The sequence below is a fragment of the Nerophis lumbriciformis genome, linkage group LG33 (genome assembly GCF_033978685.3).
Source record: "Nerophis lumbriciformis linkage group LG33, RoL_Nlum_v2.1, whole genome shotgun sequence".
NCBI classification, from domain to species: Eukaryota; Metazoa; Chordata; class Actinopteri; order Syngnathiformes; family Syngnathidae; genus Nerophis; species Nerophis lumbriciformis.
Genome location: NC_084580.2, coordinates 9,345,001 through 9,362,700, shown reverse-complemented (window position 1 = coordinate 9,362,700; position 17,700 = coordinate 9,345,001). Strand labels below are relative to the sequence as shown.

Here is a 17,700-nt window from a genome sequence, read left to right as displayed (position 1 = left end):
TTGCCAGAAGCTTGTGGATGGCTACCAAAAGCACCTTATTGCAGTGAAACTTGCCAAGGGACATGTAACCAAATATTAACATTGCTGTATGTATACTTTTGACCCAGCAGATTTGGTCACATTTTCAGTAGACCCATAATAAATTCATAAAAGAACCAAACTTCATGAAGTATGTGCTCCAATCACTCTATCACAAAACAAATAAGAGTTGTAGAAAGTATTGGAAACTCAAGACAGCCATGACATTATGTTCTTTACAAGTGTATGTAAACTTTTGAACACGACTGTAATATATATATACATTTTTTATTTTTTCAAATCTGTCCTGTCCAGTCACTCAGACAAATTGTTGATGTAGATGCCCATATCTGCTGTACAGATTTACTTTAGGAAAGAGAAGTGTTGGATAATTCTCTTGTTGACATATTTAACTGTATTAAATGTTTGGGTAGCATTTTGTTAACAAAACCTGTTTTCTTTTAATATAAACATTTATCAGAGATGTTTGTCTATTCTGCGTCACCCACAAGGACAACTCAAACACAGAGACATACGTTGGACTCACAGAAAACACTTTTAAAACCCGTCATAACAATCACACAGCATCATTCCATAGGCCCAAACGCAAGGACTCTACAGAGCTGAGAAAATACATATGGACGCATAAAAACAATAAAATTGAACACGCCATTACTTGGCGAATTGTCGCATCTAGCTCACCATACAACAGTGCAGCTAAAAGACGTAACCTGTGCCTGAAATAATTTGTTTTATTATATACCGCCCCAGCATGTCCACTTTAAACAAACGTAACAAACTGGTTTCATCATGCCGGCACATAAGCAAGACACTACTGTGTAACAATGGTCACACCCCCATGTAATGTACCCTATATATATATATATATATATATATATATATATATATATATATATATATATATATATATATATATATATATACATATGTATATATATATATATATATATATATATATATATATATATATATACACAGGTAAAAGCCAGTAAATTAGAATATTTTGAAAAACTTGATTTATTTCAGTAATTGCATTCAAAAGGTGTAACTTTTACATTATATTTATTCATTGCACACAGACTGATGCATTCAAATGTTTATTTCATTTAATTTTGATGATTTGAAGTGGCAACAAATGAAAATCCAAAATTCCGTGTGTCACAAAATTAGAATATTACTTAAGGCTAATACAAAAAAGGGATTTTTAGAAATGTTGGCCAACTGAAAAGTATGAAAATGAAAAATATGAGCATGTACAATACTCAATACTTGGTTGGAGCTCCTTTTGCCTCAATTACTGCGTTAATGCGGCGTGGCATGGAGTCGATGAGTTTCTGGCACTGCTCAGGTGTTATGAGAGCCCAGGTTGCTCTGATAGTGGCCTTCAACTCTTCTGCGTTTTTGGGTCTGGCATTCTGCATCTTCCTTTTCACAATACCCCACAGATTTCCTATGGGGCTAAGGTCAGGGGAGTTGGCGGGCCAATTTAGAACAGAAATACCATGGTCCGTAAACCAGGCACGGGTAGATTTTGCGCTGTGTGCAGGCGCCAAGTCCTGTTGGAACTTGAAATCTCCATCTCCATAGAGCAGGTCAGCATCAGGAAGCATGAAGTGCTCTAAAACTTGCTGGTAGACGGCTGTGTTGACCCTGGATCTCAGGAAACAGAGTGGACCGACACCAGCAGATGACATGGCACCCCAAACCATCACCCAACCATGCAAATTTTGCATTTCCTTTGGAAATCGAGGTCCCAGAGTCTGGAGGAAGACAGGAGAGGCACAGGATCCACGTTGCCTGAAGTCTAGTGTAAAGTTTCCACCATCAGTGATGGTTTGGGGTGCCATGTCATCTGCTGGTGTCGGTCCACTCTGTTTCCTGAGATCCAGGGTCAACGCAGCCGTCTACCAGCAAGTTTTAGAGCACTTCATGCTTCCTGCTGCTGACCTGCTCTATGGAGATGGAGATTTCAAGTTCCAACAGGACTTGGCGCCTGCACACAGCGCAAAATCTACCCGTGCCTGGTTTACGGACCATGGTATTTCTGTTCTAAATTGGCCCGCCAACTCCCCTGACCTTAGCCCCATAGAAAATCTGTGGGGTATTGTGAAAAGGAAGATGCAGAATGCCAGACCCAAAAACGCAGAAGAGTTGAAGGCCACTATCAGAGCAAACTGGGCTCTCATAACACCTGAGCAGTGCCAGAAACTCATCGACTCCATGCCACGCCGCATTAACGCAGTAATTGAGGCAAAAGGAGCTCCGACCAAGTATTGAGTATTGTACATGCTCATATTTTTAATTTTCATACTTTTCAGTTGGCCAACATTTCTAAAAATCCCTTTTTTGTATTAGCCTTAAGTAATATTCTAATTTTGTGACACACGGAATTTTGGATTTTCATTTGTTGCCACTTCAAATCATCAAAATTAAATGAAATAAACATTTGAATGCATCAGTCTGTGTGCAATGAATAAATATAATGTACAAGTTACACCTTTTGAATGCAATTACTGAAATAAATCAAGTTTTTCAAAATATTCTAATTTACTGGCTTTTACCTGTATATATATATATATATATGTATATATATATGTAACAACCACAGACACTTCAATAAAATCCCCTGAAGAGCAGGGAAACCTGCGAAACAGGCTTGTAGGGATGAAATAGCCTGTGTGTTTTTTCCTGACCTAACGTATATTCCACTCTTTATATCTGTATAACGGATAAACCACAGAAACCTTGACTATATATATATTTGTAGAACCTGCTAGCTATATGTCAATGATGTAGTATCTAAATCAGAGACTCTCAAACTGTGGTACCTGTACCAGTATTGGTACGCGGACTCCATCTCGTGGTACGCCAAAGAATCACATGATTTCCTATACTGTGCGTAATGTTACAGTGGTCAAAAATATTAAATATACATGTTGAATATAACCTCTGCCTAGTTTATATACCGTATTTTTCGGAGTATAAGTCACTCCGGAGTATAAGTCGCACCTGCCGAAAATGCATAATAAAGAAGGAAATAAAACATATATAAGTCGCACTGGAGTATAAGTCGCAATTATTGGGGACATTTATTTGATAAAACCCAACACCAACAATAGACGTTTGAAAGGCAATTTAAAACAAATAAAGAATAGTGAACAACAGGCTGAATAAGTGTACGTTATATGAGGCATAAATAACCAACTGAGAACGTGCCTGGTATGTTAACGTAACATATTATGGTAAGAGTCTTTCAAATAACTATAACATATAGAACATGCTATACGTTTACCAAACAATCTGTCACTCCTAATCGCTAAATCCCATGAAATCTTATACGTCTAGTCTCTTACGTGAATGAGCTAAATAATATTATTTGATATTTTACAGTAATGTGTTAATAATTTCACACATAAGTCGCTCCTGAGTATAAGTCGCACCCCCGGCCAAACTACGAAAAAAACTGTGACTTATAGTCCAAAAAATACGGTAATGTGGTCAAAAATATTAAATATACATGTTGACTATAACCTCTGCCTCGTTTTTAATGAATACTTAGGCCTACTATGCTACTGTATTTTAAAGTGGATCATTATGGTGGTACTTGCACAGCCAAGTTTTTGTCTGAGGTGGTACTTTGTGAAAAAAGTTTGAGAACCACTGCTCTTAAATTAGAACTTTTAGTCGGACAGTATTGTAAATAGGTATTTACCTGAGAAAAATCTCTGAAAATGTTTTATATGCAGGATCCAGAGATTTACACTGACAACCACATACCAGTGACATACCAGCAACACAGAGAAGTGAAGTGAATTGTAAATTATATTTATATAGCGCTTTTCTCTAGTGACTCAAAGCGCTTTACATAGTGAAACCCAATATCTAAGTTACATTTAAACCAGTGTGGGTGGCACTGGGAGCAGGTGGGTAAAGTGTCTTGCACAAGGACACAACGGCAGTGACTAGGATGGCGGAAGCGGGAATCGAACCTGGAACCCTCAAGTTGCTGGCACGGCCACTCTACCAACCGAGCTATGCCGCCCCAGAACTGCTGGGATGCACATTTTAAGATAATGATGAACAATGTAGCAATTGTTTTGTGTTCAAAAACATGTTCTAAAAACGGGTCAACACAGTAATACCCTGCCTGCATACACTATATGCTGCTTATTTGCTGCATACTGGCAGTTTGAGACATTTTTGGCTGACACGGTTTTTACCTTGTCACATCTCATAAGGCCCAGGTAGCGCAGGGACTTGCTGCTCTGTGCAATCTGCATGGCTCCCTGGTCTGTGATGTCCTTACACCAGCCGGCATCCACCGTCTCTATGGTGCTGCTATACTGACCTATGGCTATCAGAGCTGTGGAATTGGGAATTGGGAGAAAGAGGCGGGAGGGGTAGTGGTGAGAAAGATAGGAGGCAGGGGAAAAAAAGAGAGAAAAGGCGTTAGTCTGACAACCTTTCTCATGCAAATGTAACAGCATCGCGCTCCCAAAGAGACATAGTGAAATTCAAGATGAAACCAGGACGGGTCTTCCGGCCAGATGTGACACGTTATTTTCAGTGTTTATCCAAACACCTCACTGCCACACACACACTGGGACACACACACACGTCACAAATCTCTCACACACCCGCGCTTGTTTAGACTGCTGCAAGATGAATGTATTAGCACAGGTAACAATACTGTATCCAATGTATACATTTAACTCTGTGTGTGCATTTAACATACTGCCAGAGTTAGCAGTATTCCAACATGCGCAGATACGCAACCATGCTCCTGATGAAATACTACTGGCCCATAACTTTTATGCATGTAATAGCTTTACCTAATACGAGACCAAAAACTCACGGTGAAGTGGCATTTAGCAACCATAGCCCCTACCTGTGGAACAGCCTGCCAGAGAGCCTCTGGACTGCAGAGACAGTTTTTAGTGATCATGTTAAACTCTTCCTTGTTATATATACAGTGGGGCAAAAAAGTATTTAGTCAGCCACCGATTGTGCAAGTTCTCCCACTTAAAATGATGACAGAGGTCAGTAATTTTCACCTCTGTTATTGCCAACAAAGGTTATATTACAAAGTGTTGAGTTGGATTTTTGTTATTGACCAAATACTTATTTTCCACCATCATTTACAAATAAATTCTTTAAAAATCCTACAATGTGAATTCCTGGATTTTTTTTCCACATTCTGTCTCTCACAGTTGAAGTGTACCTATGATGAAAATTACAGACCGCTATCATCATTTTAAGTGGGAGAACTTGCACAATTGGTGGCTGACTAAATACTTTTTTGCCCCACTGCATATCTATATATATATATATATATACATATATATATACAGTATATATATATGTATATATATATATATATATATATATATATATATTAGTGTTGTCCCGATACCAACATTAATTTGATACTTTTCTGTACTTTTCTAAGTAAAGGGGACCACAACAAATTGCATTACTGGCTTTATTTTAACAAAAAATCTTAGGGTACATTAAACATATGTTTCTTATTGCAAGTTTGTCCTTAAATAAAATAGTGAACATACAAGACAACTTCTCTTTTAGTAGTAAGTAAGCAAACAAAGGCTCCAAATTTAGTCTGCTGACATATACAGTAACAAATTGTGTCATTTTCCATTCTATTATTTTGTCAAAATTATTAAGGACAAGTGGTAGAAAATGAATTATTAATCTACTTGTTCATTTACTTTTAATATCTGCTTACTTTCTCTTTTAACATGTTCTATCTACACTTCTGTTAAAATGTAATAATCACTTATTCTTCTGTTGTTTGATACTTTACATTAGTTTTGGATGATACCACAAATTCGGGTATCAACCCGATATCAAGTCGTTACAGGATCATACATTGGTCATATTCAAAGTCCTCATGTGTCCAGGGACATATTTCCCGAGTTTATAAACATAATATACATTTTTTTAAAAACGAAAGAAGATGTTGTGACTAGACTAGACTAGTATCGACTAGATACGGTCCTGTACTTGGTATCATTACAGTGGATGTTAGGTGTAGATCCACCAATGGCCTTTGTTTACATTCTACGGTGTGTAGTGAAGCATGTTTAGCTATTCCTCGTCCTGCAGGGATGATACTTGTAAGAAACTTACTTTATTTGTTGCCATGGGCTATAGACGAGGATTAGTGATTTAGAAGTAGCTAAAACACTGCAGACTGCAGCTGGACTTTAACCACTAGCTAGCTAGCCATGTCTTAAAGCACCTCTTCCTGAGGGCGTTTCAGTGTTATAACTTCACCTTTATCGTTAGTTTATAAGCCAAAAAGCGTCCGTTCTCCCTTTTCTGTCTACACACTGTGTCTGTTTGTAAGTACTCCGTGATTGTGCGCTGCCGAACATGCTCGTCTGATCGTAAACCAGCAATGTCATGACGTGATGACTACGGGGGTGTTTCAGAGGCGGTATCGTACCGAATATGATTCATTAGTATCGCGGTACTATACTAACACCGGTATACCGTACAACCCTAGTACATATATATATATATATATATATATATATATATATATATATATATATATATATATATATATGTATACACATACACACATATGTATACACTGAACAAAAATACAACGCAACACTTGTTTTTGCTCCCATGTTGAACGAGTTGAACTCATAGATCTAAAACGTTTACTATATAATGTACACAAAATACCTATTCCTCTCAAATATTGTTCACAAATCTGTCTAAATCTATGTTAGTGAGCATTTCTTATTTGCCAAGAAAATCCACCCCACCTCACAGGTTCGGCATATCAAGATGCTGATTAAACAGCATGATTATTGCACAGGTGGGCCTTAGGCTGCCCACAATGAAAGGCCACATCGCACATATGTGTTATAAACTAAAAAAACTGGCAACTGCTGTTCGGGATCACAAATAATGAAGAACAAAATGTAGGTCACTCCCCAAATTTTTGGCTTTGGCTGCACTTGTAATGTGCAATTTCCTTACAAATTTGTGGGATGAATATAAACATACATGGGATCCAATTAAATCACCAAATAAAGGTTCCAACATGCAGAAAAATACACAATAATCCTCCTGATAAACCAGTGCTGTGCCATATATAGTACAGACATTTTAGCAAATAATGTGTAATTTTAGTACTGCTAGGGGTTCTGGGTATTTGTTCTGTTGTGATTATGTTGTGTTACGGTGCGGATGTTCTCCCGAAATGTGTTTGTCATTCTTGTTTGGTGTGGGTTCACAGTGTGGCGCATATTTGTAACAGTGTTAAAGTTGTTTATATGGCCACCCTCAGTGTGACCTGTGTGGCTGTTGACCAAGAATGCCTTGCATTCACTTGTGTGTGTGAAAAGCCGTAGATATTATGTGATTGGGCCGGCACGCAAAGGCAGTGCCTTCAAGGCACGCCCCCAATATTGTTGTCTGGGTAGAAACCGGGAGAAATTCGGGAGAATGGTTGCCCCGGGAGATTTTCAGGAGGGGCACTGATATTCGGGAGTCTCCTGGGAAAATCGGGAGGTTTGGCAAGTATGACTGGGAGACGCAACTGCTCTGTACTTCTCAATCAATCAATGTTTATTTATATAGCCCTAAATCACAAGTGTCTCAAAGGGCTGCACAAGCCACAACGACATCCTCGGTACAGAGCCCACATAAGGGCAAGGAAAAACTCACCCCAGTGGGGCGTCGATGTGAATGACTATGAGAAACCTTGGAGAGGACTGCATATTCGTACAGCATTTTACTTTTTGAAATTGATACCGATAATTTCCGATATTACATTTTAAAGCATTTATCGGCCGATAATATCGGCAGTCCGATACAATCGGACATCTCTAGTATTTAAGTAATTGTCCTAACATTAATACACATTATGTGTCGCCTAAATGTCGTATCCTGTCTTTACAGCATCATTATGAGTCAGTAGTTAAGTTGCTTATTTTTTTCTGGTCAAACTACATTCTACTTTCAAACAAGCCCCCGATTGTCTCTGTGTGCAAAGTAGTGTATAGTAATGTTAAAAAGCTGTGCGTAAAGTGTGGGATACTAAACCACACCTTTTGCCCGACACATGCACTGCTGCAACTTTCAACAATGTGGAATAATGCTGGGATGTTACTGACGTCACGTCCGGTGCTATTAATATCGGTGGTGGTCAAGCTAGCTCTGTGTTCAAAGGGTAGTAGGCGCCATTTAGCCTTTCTCAAAGAAAAAATGCCCTGTGGATATGTTGTTTTCGGCAGTACAAACCATTCAAATCGCGGAAAGGATAAACGTTTCTTCAGCCTTCCTCGAGATTATCAAAAAGGGCGGAAAAGTGCAAGATTTGTGGAAACGACGACGAGAAAAAAAAGTAGTCAGTGACTCTCCATTTGTGTAGTCAACCAGAGTGGACGGAATGCTAATGCTAACAAGCTAACGCCAAAGCCAATTTAGTGTTGCGCCTTAGAACATTTATTATTTATATATTGTTATTTACAGCCGAAATGGCCTGACCCTAATGAATTCATCATTTACCGAGAGGACGACTTTCTAACTGTTGTACATTGTGGACAAAAGCCTGACTTTTTATGAACAATTCGGTACAGATCAGTATGGAAATATAGTAAACCACTTCTCCATACGTCATCAGCCTAATTTGTATAAACTACCCTGAACTGTGAAATGCGGTGGAAACACAAACCACACTTCTACAGGAACTTTTGGAGAAAAATCGCCTAACGTTGACATCTATAGTTATATTGTGAGAAAGACGAGGGAAAACACGCTACTCGTAAATGGCGCGAGAGTCTTGATACCAATTTCCTAGACCTCCATGCTTTTCCAAGTTTCCATCTGTTTTGTTGTGTAGAATGGTGTCTGGCACACAATCGTTCGATATGACTGGGAACGCAACAGACGTGATCCTTGACAAATCTTTTTTTGATAAAGTATAGGGATCTATTCTATTGCATAGTTTGGTCTTTTGCCCGTATCTGCTTTTCGCAGGAAGATTTAAGCCTCTTTTGTACTTAGATAGTTTGCGCGCTGCTTGATGCACATCAGCCATCTTTGCTTGGTTGACCACCACTGGTTTTCACTTCCGGGAAGAAGTCACGTGTCGGAATACCAGCTATAGAGAAAATGTTTCCACTCCGGCAAGAATTATCAGGAGAATTTTTGTGTATCTCTGCATGTTGGACTTTGTAGTTGATAGTCAAATGTCATTGTTGGTGAAATTCTTCATGTGTGCCGTCCTTGTGTTTTCTAAATGTGCAGAGTGTGGGAACTCAAGCGCATGACTTAGGCCCTGTCTCATTAAGCCGGATAACTCCTTAAACGAATAATTATTTAGCCTAAGCACCGTGTAATCTACACTAAACCATTGTTCAAGGTTCCCCTCCTTGGATCATTTTTTAGCTTTGTATGGACTCATCGATCATTTACAAACTGATTTCGGAAGCTCTGACGTCAAAGGGAGTGACGTCAGAAAGAACGCGCCACAGCCAGATTCATAACAAGCGGTTTCAGAACTCGGAGCTGACCACTGGAAATACGGAGGCGAGTCACCCAGACATGTCCGTGTTTCTCCTTCTTCTACATGTACAGACACATGTGGAAATCGCACATGAATACCTTCAGAGAAGAAAATGCGCTATTGCAGCTATTTGAGATACAACACTTCTCAGACGGCAAGATAACTTTCCAATGTCCAGGTCAGCTGTGATTCTACTTACCGAAAAACTTTGTCCATTTGTCGAAGGAGAGACAAGGAGAATGCGGGCTTCCGTGGCTGTGATAAAAAAGGTAGCTTGTGCTTCTATTACCTGGCCAACGAGGGAAGACTACGGAAAACGGCGAATGCTTTTGGACTGGCAAAGCAGACTGTATCAGTTATTGTCCGCCATGAATTGATTTACGTAGACTTAAACAAGTTGAAAAACCTATTCGGGTGTTACCATTTAGTGGTCAATTGTACGGAATATGTACTGTACTGTGCAATCTACTAATAAAACTTTCAATCAATCAATCAATGTATGTATGTCGCAGACTCAACGTCTAGGTCCAGAGTATATAAAGTCACCAAAAAGGACTGGACAATGAAGGTGAAGGCAAAAGAGTGAGGAGTGTCCTGACCAGATATGTAGATCCCTAGTTTGATGGATTAAATGTTCTTTATCACATTGTTTACTTGTCTAATAAATATTTGATTAATTTATGATGGCTCAGGTGTGATTCACTACAATAGGGCCCCACAGCACACTGGATTCCAGTTAATTTAAATACCACAACACTGGATCTTGTTCAGATAAGTTACATTTAATTTAAGAACTTGCACACAAAGCAACACTGGAGGTGACTATGACGTGCACATTTAGGGGTCTTAAATGACGGTATTGTGTATGTGTGGACAAGGATAAGGCTAGGTGGGATTTACTCTGGATAACCTTAGTGTACAAGTGGCCTTAACTAAATAATTTGCGTTTTTAAATGGGGGCGTGGACAAGGAGTGGCGTGCCACTCCAACATGTGTGCTCAATTCCTTGTTGATTGGGATGTACAAAAGAAATGTGCTTGGATTAATTTGTGCGCACACTTGAATACAACTGATTATTTTTGTGCATCCGACGTTTTCTGTATTTAAGCGCACACTATTTTTTTTTTAGGCCACGGTCATCCATTAAAGGGCCATAACTTTTGAACATTTAACCACATAAGGTGGATTTTTTGATGAAAACAAATGCACATTATTTATGAAAAAAAATAAAAATGACAACAGAAGTGGGATCTGTTGTGCATTTGACTATCAACTACAAAGTCCAACATGCAGAGATACACAATATTTCTCCTGATAAACAAACCACTGCTGGGCCATTACTTATGAACATTTATGCCATGTGTAATTTTTTCACACGTGGGAAAACTAAAACTGGCAACAGAAGTGGGATCTGTTGTGCATTTGATCAGCAACATGCAGATATACACAACAATCCTCCTGATCAATCACTGCCGAGCCAATGGAGGAGACCTGTGCTTCAACAGTCGATTGATAGTGCTTCTCGTCAATCGATTGGCCAGGGCTGGATCTTTGTTCCCGCACTCCCTCACAACTACCACTAATTAGAGCAGGGGAAAGGTAGGTGGAGCTAGGGGTGAGAGAAAGAAGATGAAAGAAGGGAGGCTAAAGACAGACGGAGCCTTTGACTGCACCTTTAAATAGTCACTTAGCCTTCTGATGCCGTTTTCCCATTCGCACGGAATCAATTTCCGACTTTCTCACGAACATATTCCGGAATCTGCATCCGGAAAAGTCAAGAAACATTCATACCAGCACCCAACAACAGTCTGTAAAAGTTGCTGTCTACTAAAGTAAACCTAAGGCTAATGCCCCTTCTACACTAAGGCTAAGGTTATCCAGGGTAAATCCCACCTAACCTTATCCTTGTCCACACACACACAATGGTCGTTTAAGACCCCATGCCCCCCTCCGTCCGCCGGCGTGTTGTGGTATTTCAATTAACTGTAATCCAGTGCGCTTTGGGGTCCTATTGTAGTGAATCGCACCTGAGCCATCATAAATTAATCAAATCTTTATTGGACACATGGAAGTAGCAATGTGATAAAGAACATTTTACATCAGTCAATCTAGGGATCTAGATATCTGGTCAGGACACTCCTCACTCTTTTGCCTTCACCTTCATTGTACATTCCTTTTTTGGTGGACCTAGACATTAAGTCTGCGACATACATGGCGGACAATAACTGATACAGTCTGCTTTGCCAGTCTAAATGCATTTGATGTTTTCCGTAGTCTTCATTTGACGGCCAGGTAATACAAAGCACACGCTATCTTTTTTCGACAAATGGACAACGTTTTTCGCTAAGTAGAATCACAGCTGACCTGGACATTCGAAAGTTCTCTTGCCGTCTGAGAAGTGTTGTATCCTAAATAGCTGCAATTACTTTCTCTTAAGGTATTCATGTGTGATTTCCACAAGCGTCTGTACAAGTAGAGGAAGGAGAAACACGGGCATGTCTGGATGACTCGCCTCCGTCTTTCTAGTGTTTACCTCCGAGTGGAAACAGGTTGTTATGAAGCTGGCTGTGGCGCGTTCTTTCTGACGTCACTTCCTGTGTGGGGCGCGGTCATTCTGGCATCACTTCCTCTCCGAACTCAGTTTGTAAACAATCATTGAGTCCATACAAAGCTAAGAGCCGTAGATTCAAGAAATACACGGCGCACCTACCCGTGTAATAAATTATCCTAGGAGGGTAACCTTAAACAATGGTTTAGTGTGGCTGAAACGGGGCTTAGGCTAAATAATTATTTGTTTAAGGGGTTATCAGGTTATGGGTACACTAAGCTGAAGTGTGTATGTTGCAGAATATAACAAGGAAGGAGGAGATTGATAATGGTATGCCTTTTAAAACAACGTACTGGAGCAAAACAAAATACAACATGTGATCATGTATACAGTATGTAATATATGTATTATATAGCTTAGGGTGAGCACTTCACATGCGGTTTCTTTTTTGCTTCAGCATGTTCCAGAATGCTGCGCATGAAGGCAATTATAGCTAAACAGGCAGAGGGCTTTGAAGCTGCAGCATGTTTCATGTAAAGCGGTACCATAGGGACGAGCGCTCTCCTGGGCCAGATGTATGGATTTAAACCACGCGGACACGAGAATATGTGTTTGGGTGTGTCTGTAGTCACCTGGGTTTGGGATCTTCAAAGTAAAAGTTGGCACATGAGTTCAGCAGGATTCACACCAGAGTAAAATTACGAGAACAACTCAGGATTTGACATTGAATATCAGAAAAAATAAGCTGCTCAAGTCAAACGAAGATACAGAACCTGAACAAAAACAAGAGCAAAGCATGGACCGAGCCTTGGAGGCTTAGGGCTTCATAATGCCAACCATGGTGCAGTCGTTTAATTTTTTTTTAGTACATCACTTCTGGTAAGGGAATCTCATTTGCATGGATATAGTACCAAATGCCGTTACCTGGGAATCGATACCGGTACTCAACGGTATCAATTTTGGTACTTTTTGACACTTAGAGAAAATCGTGACTTTTTGACACTTACAAAAAATCCTGACTTTTTGACACTTAGAAAAAATCGTTACTTTTGGACAGAAAAAATCCCGACTTTTTGACACTTAGAAAAAAATCCTAAAAATCGTGACTTTTGGACAGAAAAAATCCCGACTTTTTGCCACTTAGAAAAAATCCTAACATTTTGACACTTAGAAAAAATCCTGACTTTTTGACACTTAGAAAAAATCCTAACTTTTGGACAGAAAAATCCCGATTTTTTGACACTTAGAAAAAATCCTAACTTTTGGACATTTAGAAAAAATCCAGACTTTTTGACAAAAAAAATCCAGACTTTTTGACACTTAGAAAAAATCCTAACATTTTGACACTTAGAAAAAATCCTGACTTTTTGACACTTAGAAAAAATCCTAACTTTTGGACAGAAAAATCCCGATTTTTTGACACTTAGAAAAAATCCTAACTTTTGGACATTTAGAAAAAATCCAGACTTTTTGACAAAAAAAATCCAGACTTTTTGACACTTAGAAAAAATCCTAACTTTTTGACACTTAGAAAAAATCCAAACTTTTCGACACTTACAAAAATTCCCGACTTTTTGACACTTAAAAAAAGTCTGACTTTTTGACAAAAAAAATTCAGACTTTTTGACACTTAGAAAACCTCAGACTTTTTGACCAAAAAAATCCAGACTTTTTGACCAAAAAATCCAGACTTTTTGACATTTAGAAAAAAAATCCAGACTTTTTGACACTTAGAAAAAATCCAAACTTTTTGATACTTAGAGAAAAATCCAGATTTTTTGACACTCAAAAAAAAAAAAGACTTTTAAAAGAAATACATTGGAGGCAAACTCTGTAGCTTGCTGCTTGTATGTGTTACTTTTCTGAGACCCTTATTTTGCTAACGCAGGCAGGATGGAGCAGCACTTTTATTGTGAAGACAGGAACTGTCTTTACGGTTTTGACAGCAGATGCAGCGAGAGAGTCTGTTGAAATAAAAAGTGCTTCTTGCGTTCCTGCCGGCCGTTCTTTTCTTCATACTGAGCTTGCAGCAACTCACAAGATCCTCATGTGTCGTTAATTTCAATCAAGTGACAAAAGTAACGTCATAGTGAAGGTTGATGACTGCTCATTTCTATGCCAACTGACACTCTCTCTGCGATTGACCTAATGGGCACCCCTGAACTTGACCAATAGCTGATCATTAATAAACATAATGGTAAAAATATTACGACCATACAATAACAAAAAAAAAAGGTTTAAGCTACGGAACAGATACATTTCAATGTCATTGTCCCTTGTGGGACCAATTGTTTAGAAATGTGTGGCCCCATAGACCAGTGTTTTTCAACCACTGGTGTGCCGTGGGTGATTATGTAATTTCACCTATTTGGGTTAAAAATATTTTTTGCAAACCAGTAATGATAATCCGCAAATAATGTGCTGTTGTTGAGTGTCGGTGCTGTCTAGAGCTCGGCAGAGTAACCGTGTAATACTCTTCCATATCAGTAGGTGACAGCCGGTAGCTAATTGCTTTGTAGATGTCGGGAACACGTCGTGTGAGACGAAGATGGTTTGTCGTGATCACAATATGCAGACGACAGCAGGTAAAAAGGTGTCTAATGCTTAAACCAAAAATAAACAAATGGTGAGTGCCCCTAAGAAAAGGCATTGAAGCTCAGGGAAGGCTATGCAGAACGAAACTAAAACTGAACTGGCTACAAAGTAGACAAAAACAGAATGCTGGACGACAGCAAAAACTTACAGCACAAAGTACATCCGAACATGCCAATCAACAATGTCCACACAAAAAAAGATAGCAACAACTTAAACATTCTTGATTGCTAAAACAAAGCAGGTGCGGGGCATAGCGCTCAAAGGAAGACATGAAACTGCAACAGGAAACAGGAAAAGCCACCAAAATAAGAGCGCAAGACAAGAACTAAAACACCACACACAGGAAAAAAGCAACAAACTCCAAATAAGTCACGGCGTGATGTGACAGGTTGTGACAGTACACCTACTTTGAGACAAGAGCTATAGTGATGCATGCTTGGTTATGGTTTAAAGTCATATCCAACAATTGCAACAACGACTTTTTACTGTCAACTGAGTTTCATTTTTTAATGATTTCTGCTGGTGGTGTGCCTCCGGACTTTTTCAATGAAAAAGGTTGCAAAACACTGCCCTAGACTACGCTTTAGTTCATTTTTACAATTGGACTTACCTCAACCACACAAAAAAAGGAGAATCCAAGCAGACAGGTGCTTAATACAGTGAATTTAAAGGAGAGCTAGTCAATACATTGTCTGTGCATTTCCTAAATTGCTGTGCTGCAGGCATTTAAAGGCAACATGCACACAGTTGGATTTCAATTACTCTCACACAACGAGCATGCAGTTGCACGGCACAAGGAAGCAAATGAAGGTAAAGCTCATTTAGCGAGGGCCTGAAATGAAGCAAAAGGAGTCAGATAATGCATCTGTCAGAACAAACCAAGCATCGGGCAATCAGACAGGCGGCCATTAGAGCCTAATATCCCTGAGTGCGCTCCTTTTTCTCCTTTTTCTCCTCTTTCTCCCCCACGCTCCTCCGATCACTCTCCATTGGTGGACTGCAAACTGCAGCCACTCTCAGGGGAGGAAATGGAAATCGTTGGTTGCTTTTTGCAAAGGAGAAAAGCTTTTTGGTGGGGGGGGAAAAAAAGATTTTTGCTAAAGAAAAACACTTTTGTTCACCAAGGCGGAGTGCAGTCGATGGGTGAGACCTGAGACGTCCATATAGTCACAGTGACAGTAAAAACACATATGGATGTGTGGGGGAAGTCATTAGGGTGTTGGCCTGTTTACTTAAAGATCACTTGGAAGTAAAAGTTAGTTGTGACTTTTTAATGGGGCCTTGGACAAAAATAACAAAAAGAGCTCAGAATGTCTTTTTTTGTTCCTATTCTGCCCATGATCGTATTTGCTCCAAGATGTAGCTAAATAAAATCAATTCACCGAGACTTTATTACCGTATTTTTCGGCGTATAAGTCGCTCCAGAGTATAAGTCGCACCGGCCGAAAATGCATAATAAAGAAGGGAAAAAACATATATAAGTCGCAATGAAGTTTGGAATTCAATCATTTTACCGTTAATGTGTGTCATAACTTGGACTATGGAGCAGCTTACTGCGATGAATGTTTTCCCGTGGTGCAAATCGACTGGACCGGACATGGCGTGAATGTAAATACATCTTTTAATTATACTATAAAAGTGCAAACAAAAGGCGCGCATAAAGCGGAGATACAAACTTGGCTAAGGAACAAAAAAACTACCACTAAGGCGTAAACTATGGGCATGAAACAAATACCGTATTTTTCGAAGTATAAGTTGCTCCGGAGTATAAGTCGCACCGGCCAAAAATGCATAATAGAGGAGGGAAAAAACATATATAAGTAGCACTGGAGTATAAGTCGCATTTTTGGGGGAAATTTATTTGATAAAACCCAACACCAAGAATAGACGTTTGAAAGGCAATTTAAAATAAATAAAGAATAGTGAACAACAGGCTGAATAAGTGTACGTTATATGAGGCATAAATAACCAATTGAGAACGTGCCTGGTATGTTAACGTAACATATTATGGTAAGAGTCATTCAAATAACTATAACATATAGAACATGCTATACGTTTACCAAACAATCTATCACTCCTGATCGCTAAATCACATTCAATCTTATACGTCTAGTCTCTTACGTGAATGAGCTAAATAATAGTATTTGATATTTTACGGTAATGTGTTAATAATTTCACACATAAGTCGCTCCTGAGTATAAGTCGCACCCCCCGGCCAAACTATGAAAAAAACTGCGACTTATAGTCCGAAAAATACGGTAAGTAAAAAAGTACGGAACATTTACAATGTGTTAATTAACGGTGCTGAAAAAAATGGATTTGCATCCGAATTGCGATGATTTATTTCGATTGAAAAAGTCTTCATAAATTCCCAAAAAATATATAGATTTATCTTTATACGTTAGGTCAGGAAAAAACACAGAGGCTATTTCATCCCTGCAAGCCTGTTTCGTAGGTTTCTCTTCTCTCCAGGGCCAGAGAAAGAGCATAGAAAAAAAAGAAGGGGCAGAGAAATAGCAGAGAAACCTGCGAAACAGGCTTGTAGGGATGAAATAGCCTCTGTGTTTTTTCCTGAACTAGCGTACAAATACAAATCTGTATATTTTTTGGAAATTATGAATAATTTTTCAATTGAAATAAAACATTGCAATTTGGATGTGAATCAAACAGGCTTGTAAGGATGAAATCAGACATGCACGCACAATTAGATTATTCACTTGTTTTTTGTTGTTGTTTCATCCATGGTCTGTGCTTATGGTATGTTTGTAATGTGTAATGTCTTGTGATGTTATGTATTATCATGACCTGTTGAATGTTTACTGTATTAACCTGCCTTAGGACAACGGATGAGAATGAGCTATTGTGCATTTTTACATTGTTGCTCTATGTTGATGAATATGCATTGTCCTAATTCAAATAAATAAATAAAAAAATAGCCTCTGTGATTTTTCCTGACCTAAAACATATTCCG

The 17,700-nt window shown here is 38.9% G+C and overlaps 1 protein-coding gene across 1 annotated transcript in view; it reads right to left on the bottom strand.

Moving 5' to 3' along the window:
- fbxl17 (F-box and leucine-rich repeat protein 17) overlaps nt 1–17,700 on the bottom strand; it is a 723,645-nt gene that overhangs the window by 65,709 nt on the left and 640,236 nt on the right. The window contains exon 10 of the mRNA XM_061928705.1: nt 4,260–4,402. Within this exon, the coding sequence (XP_061784689.1) occupies nt 4,260–4,402 (143 nt within the window). The remainder of the gene's footprint in view (nt 1–4,259; nt 4,403–17,700) is intronic.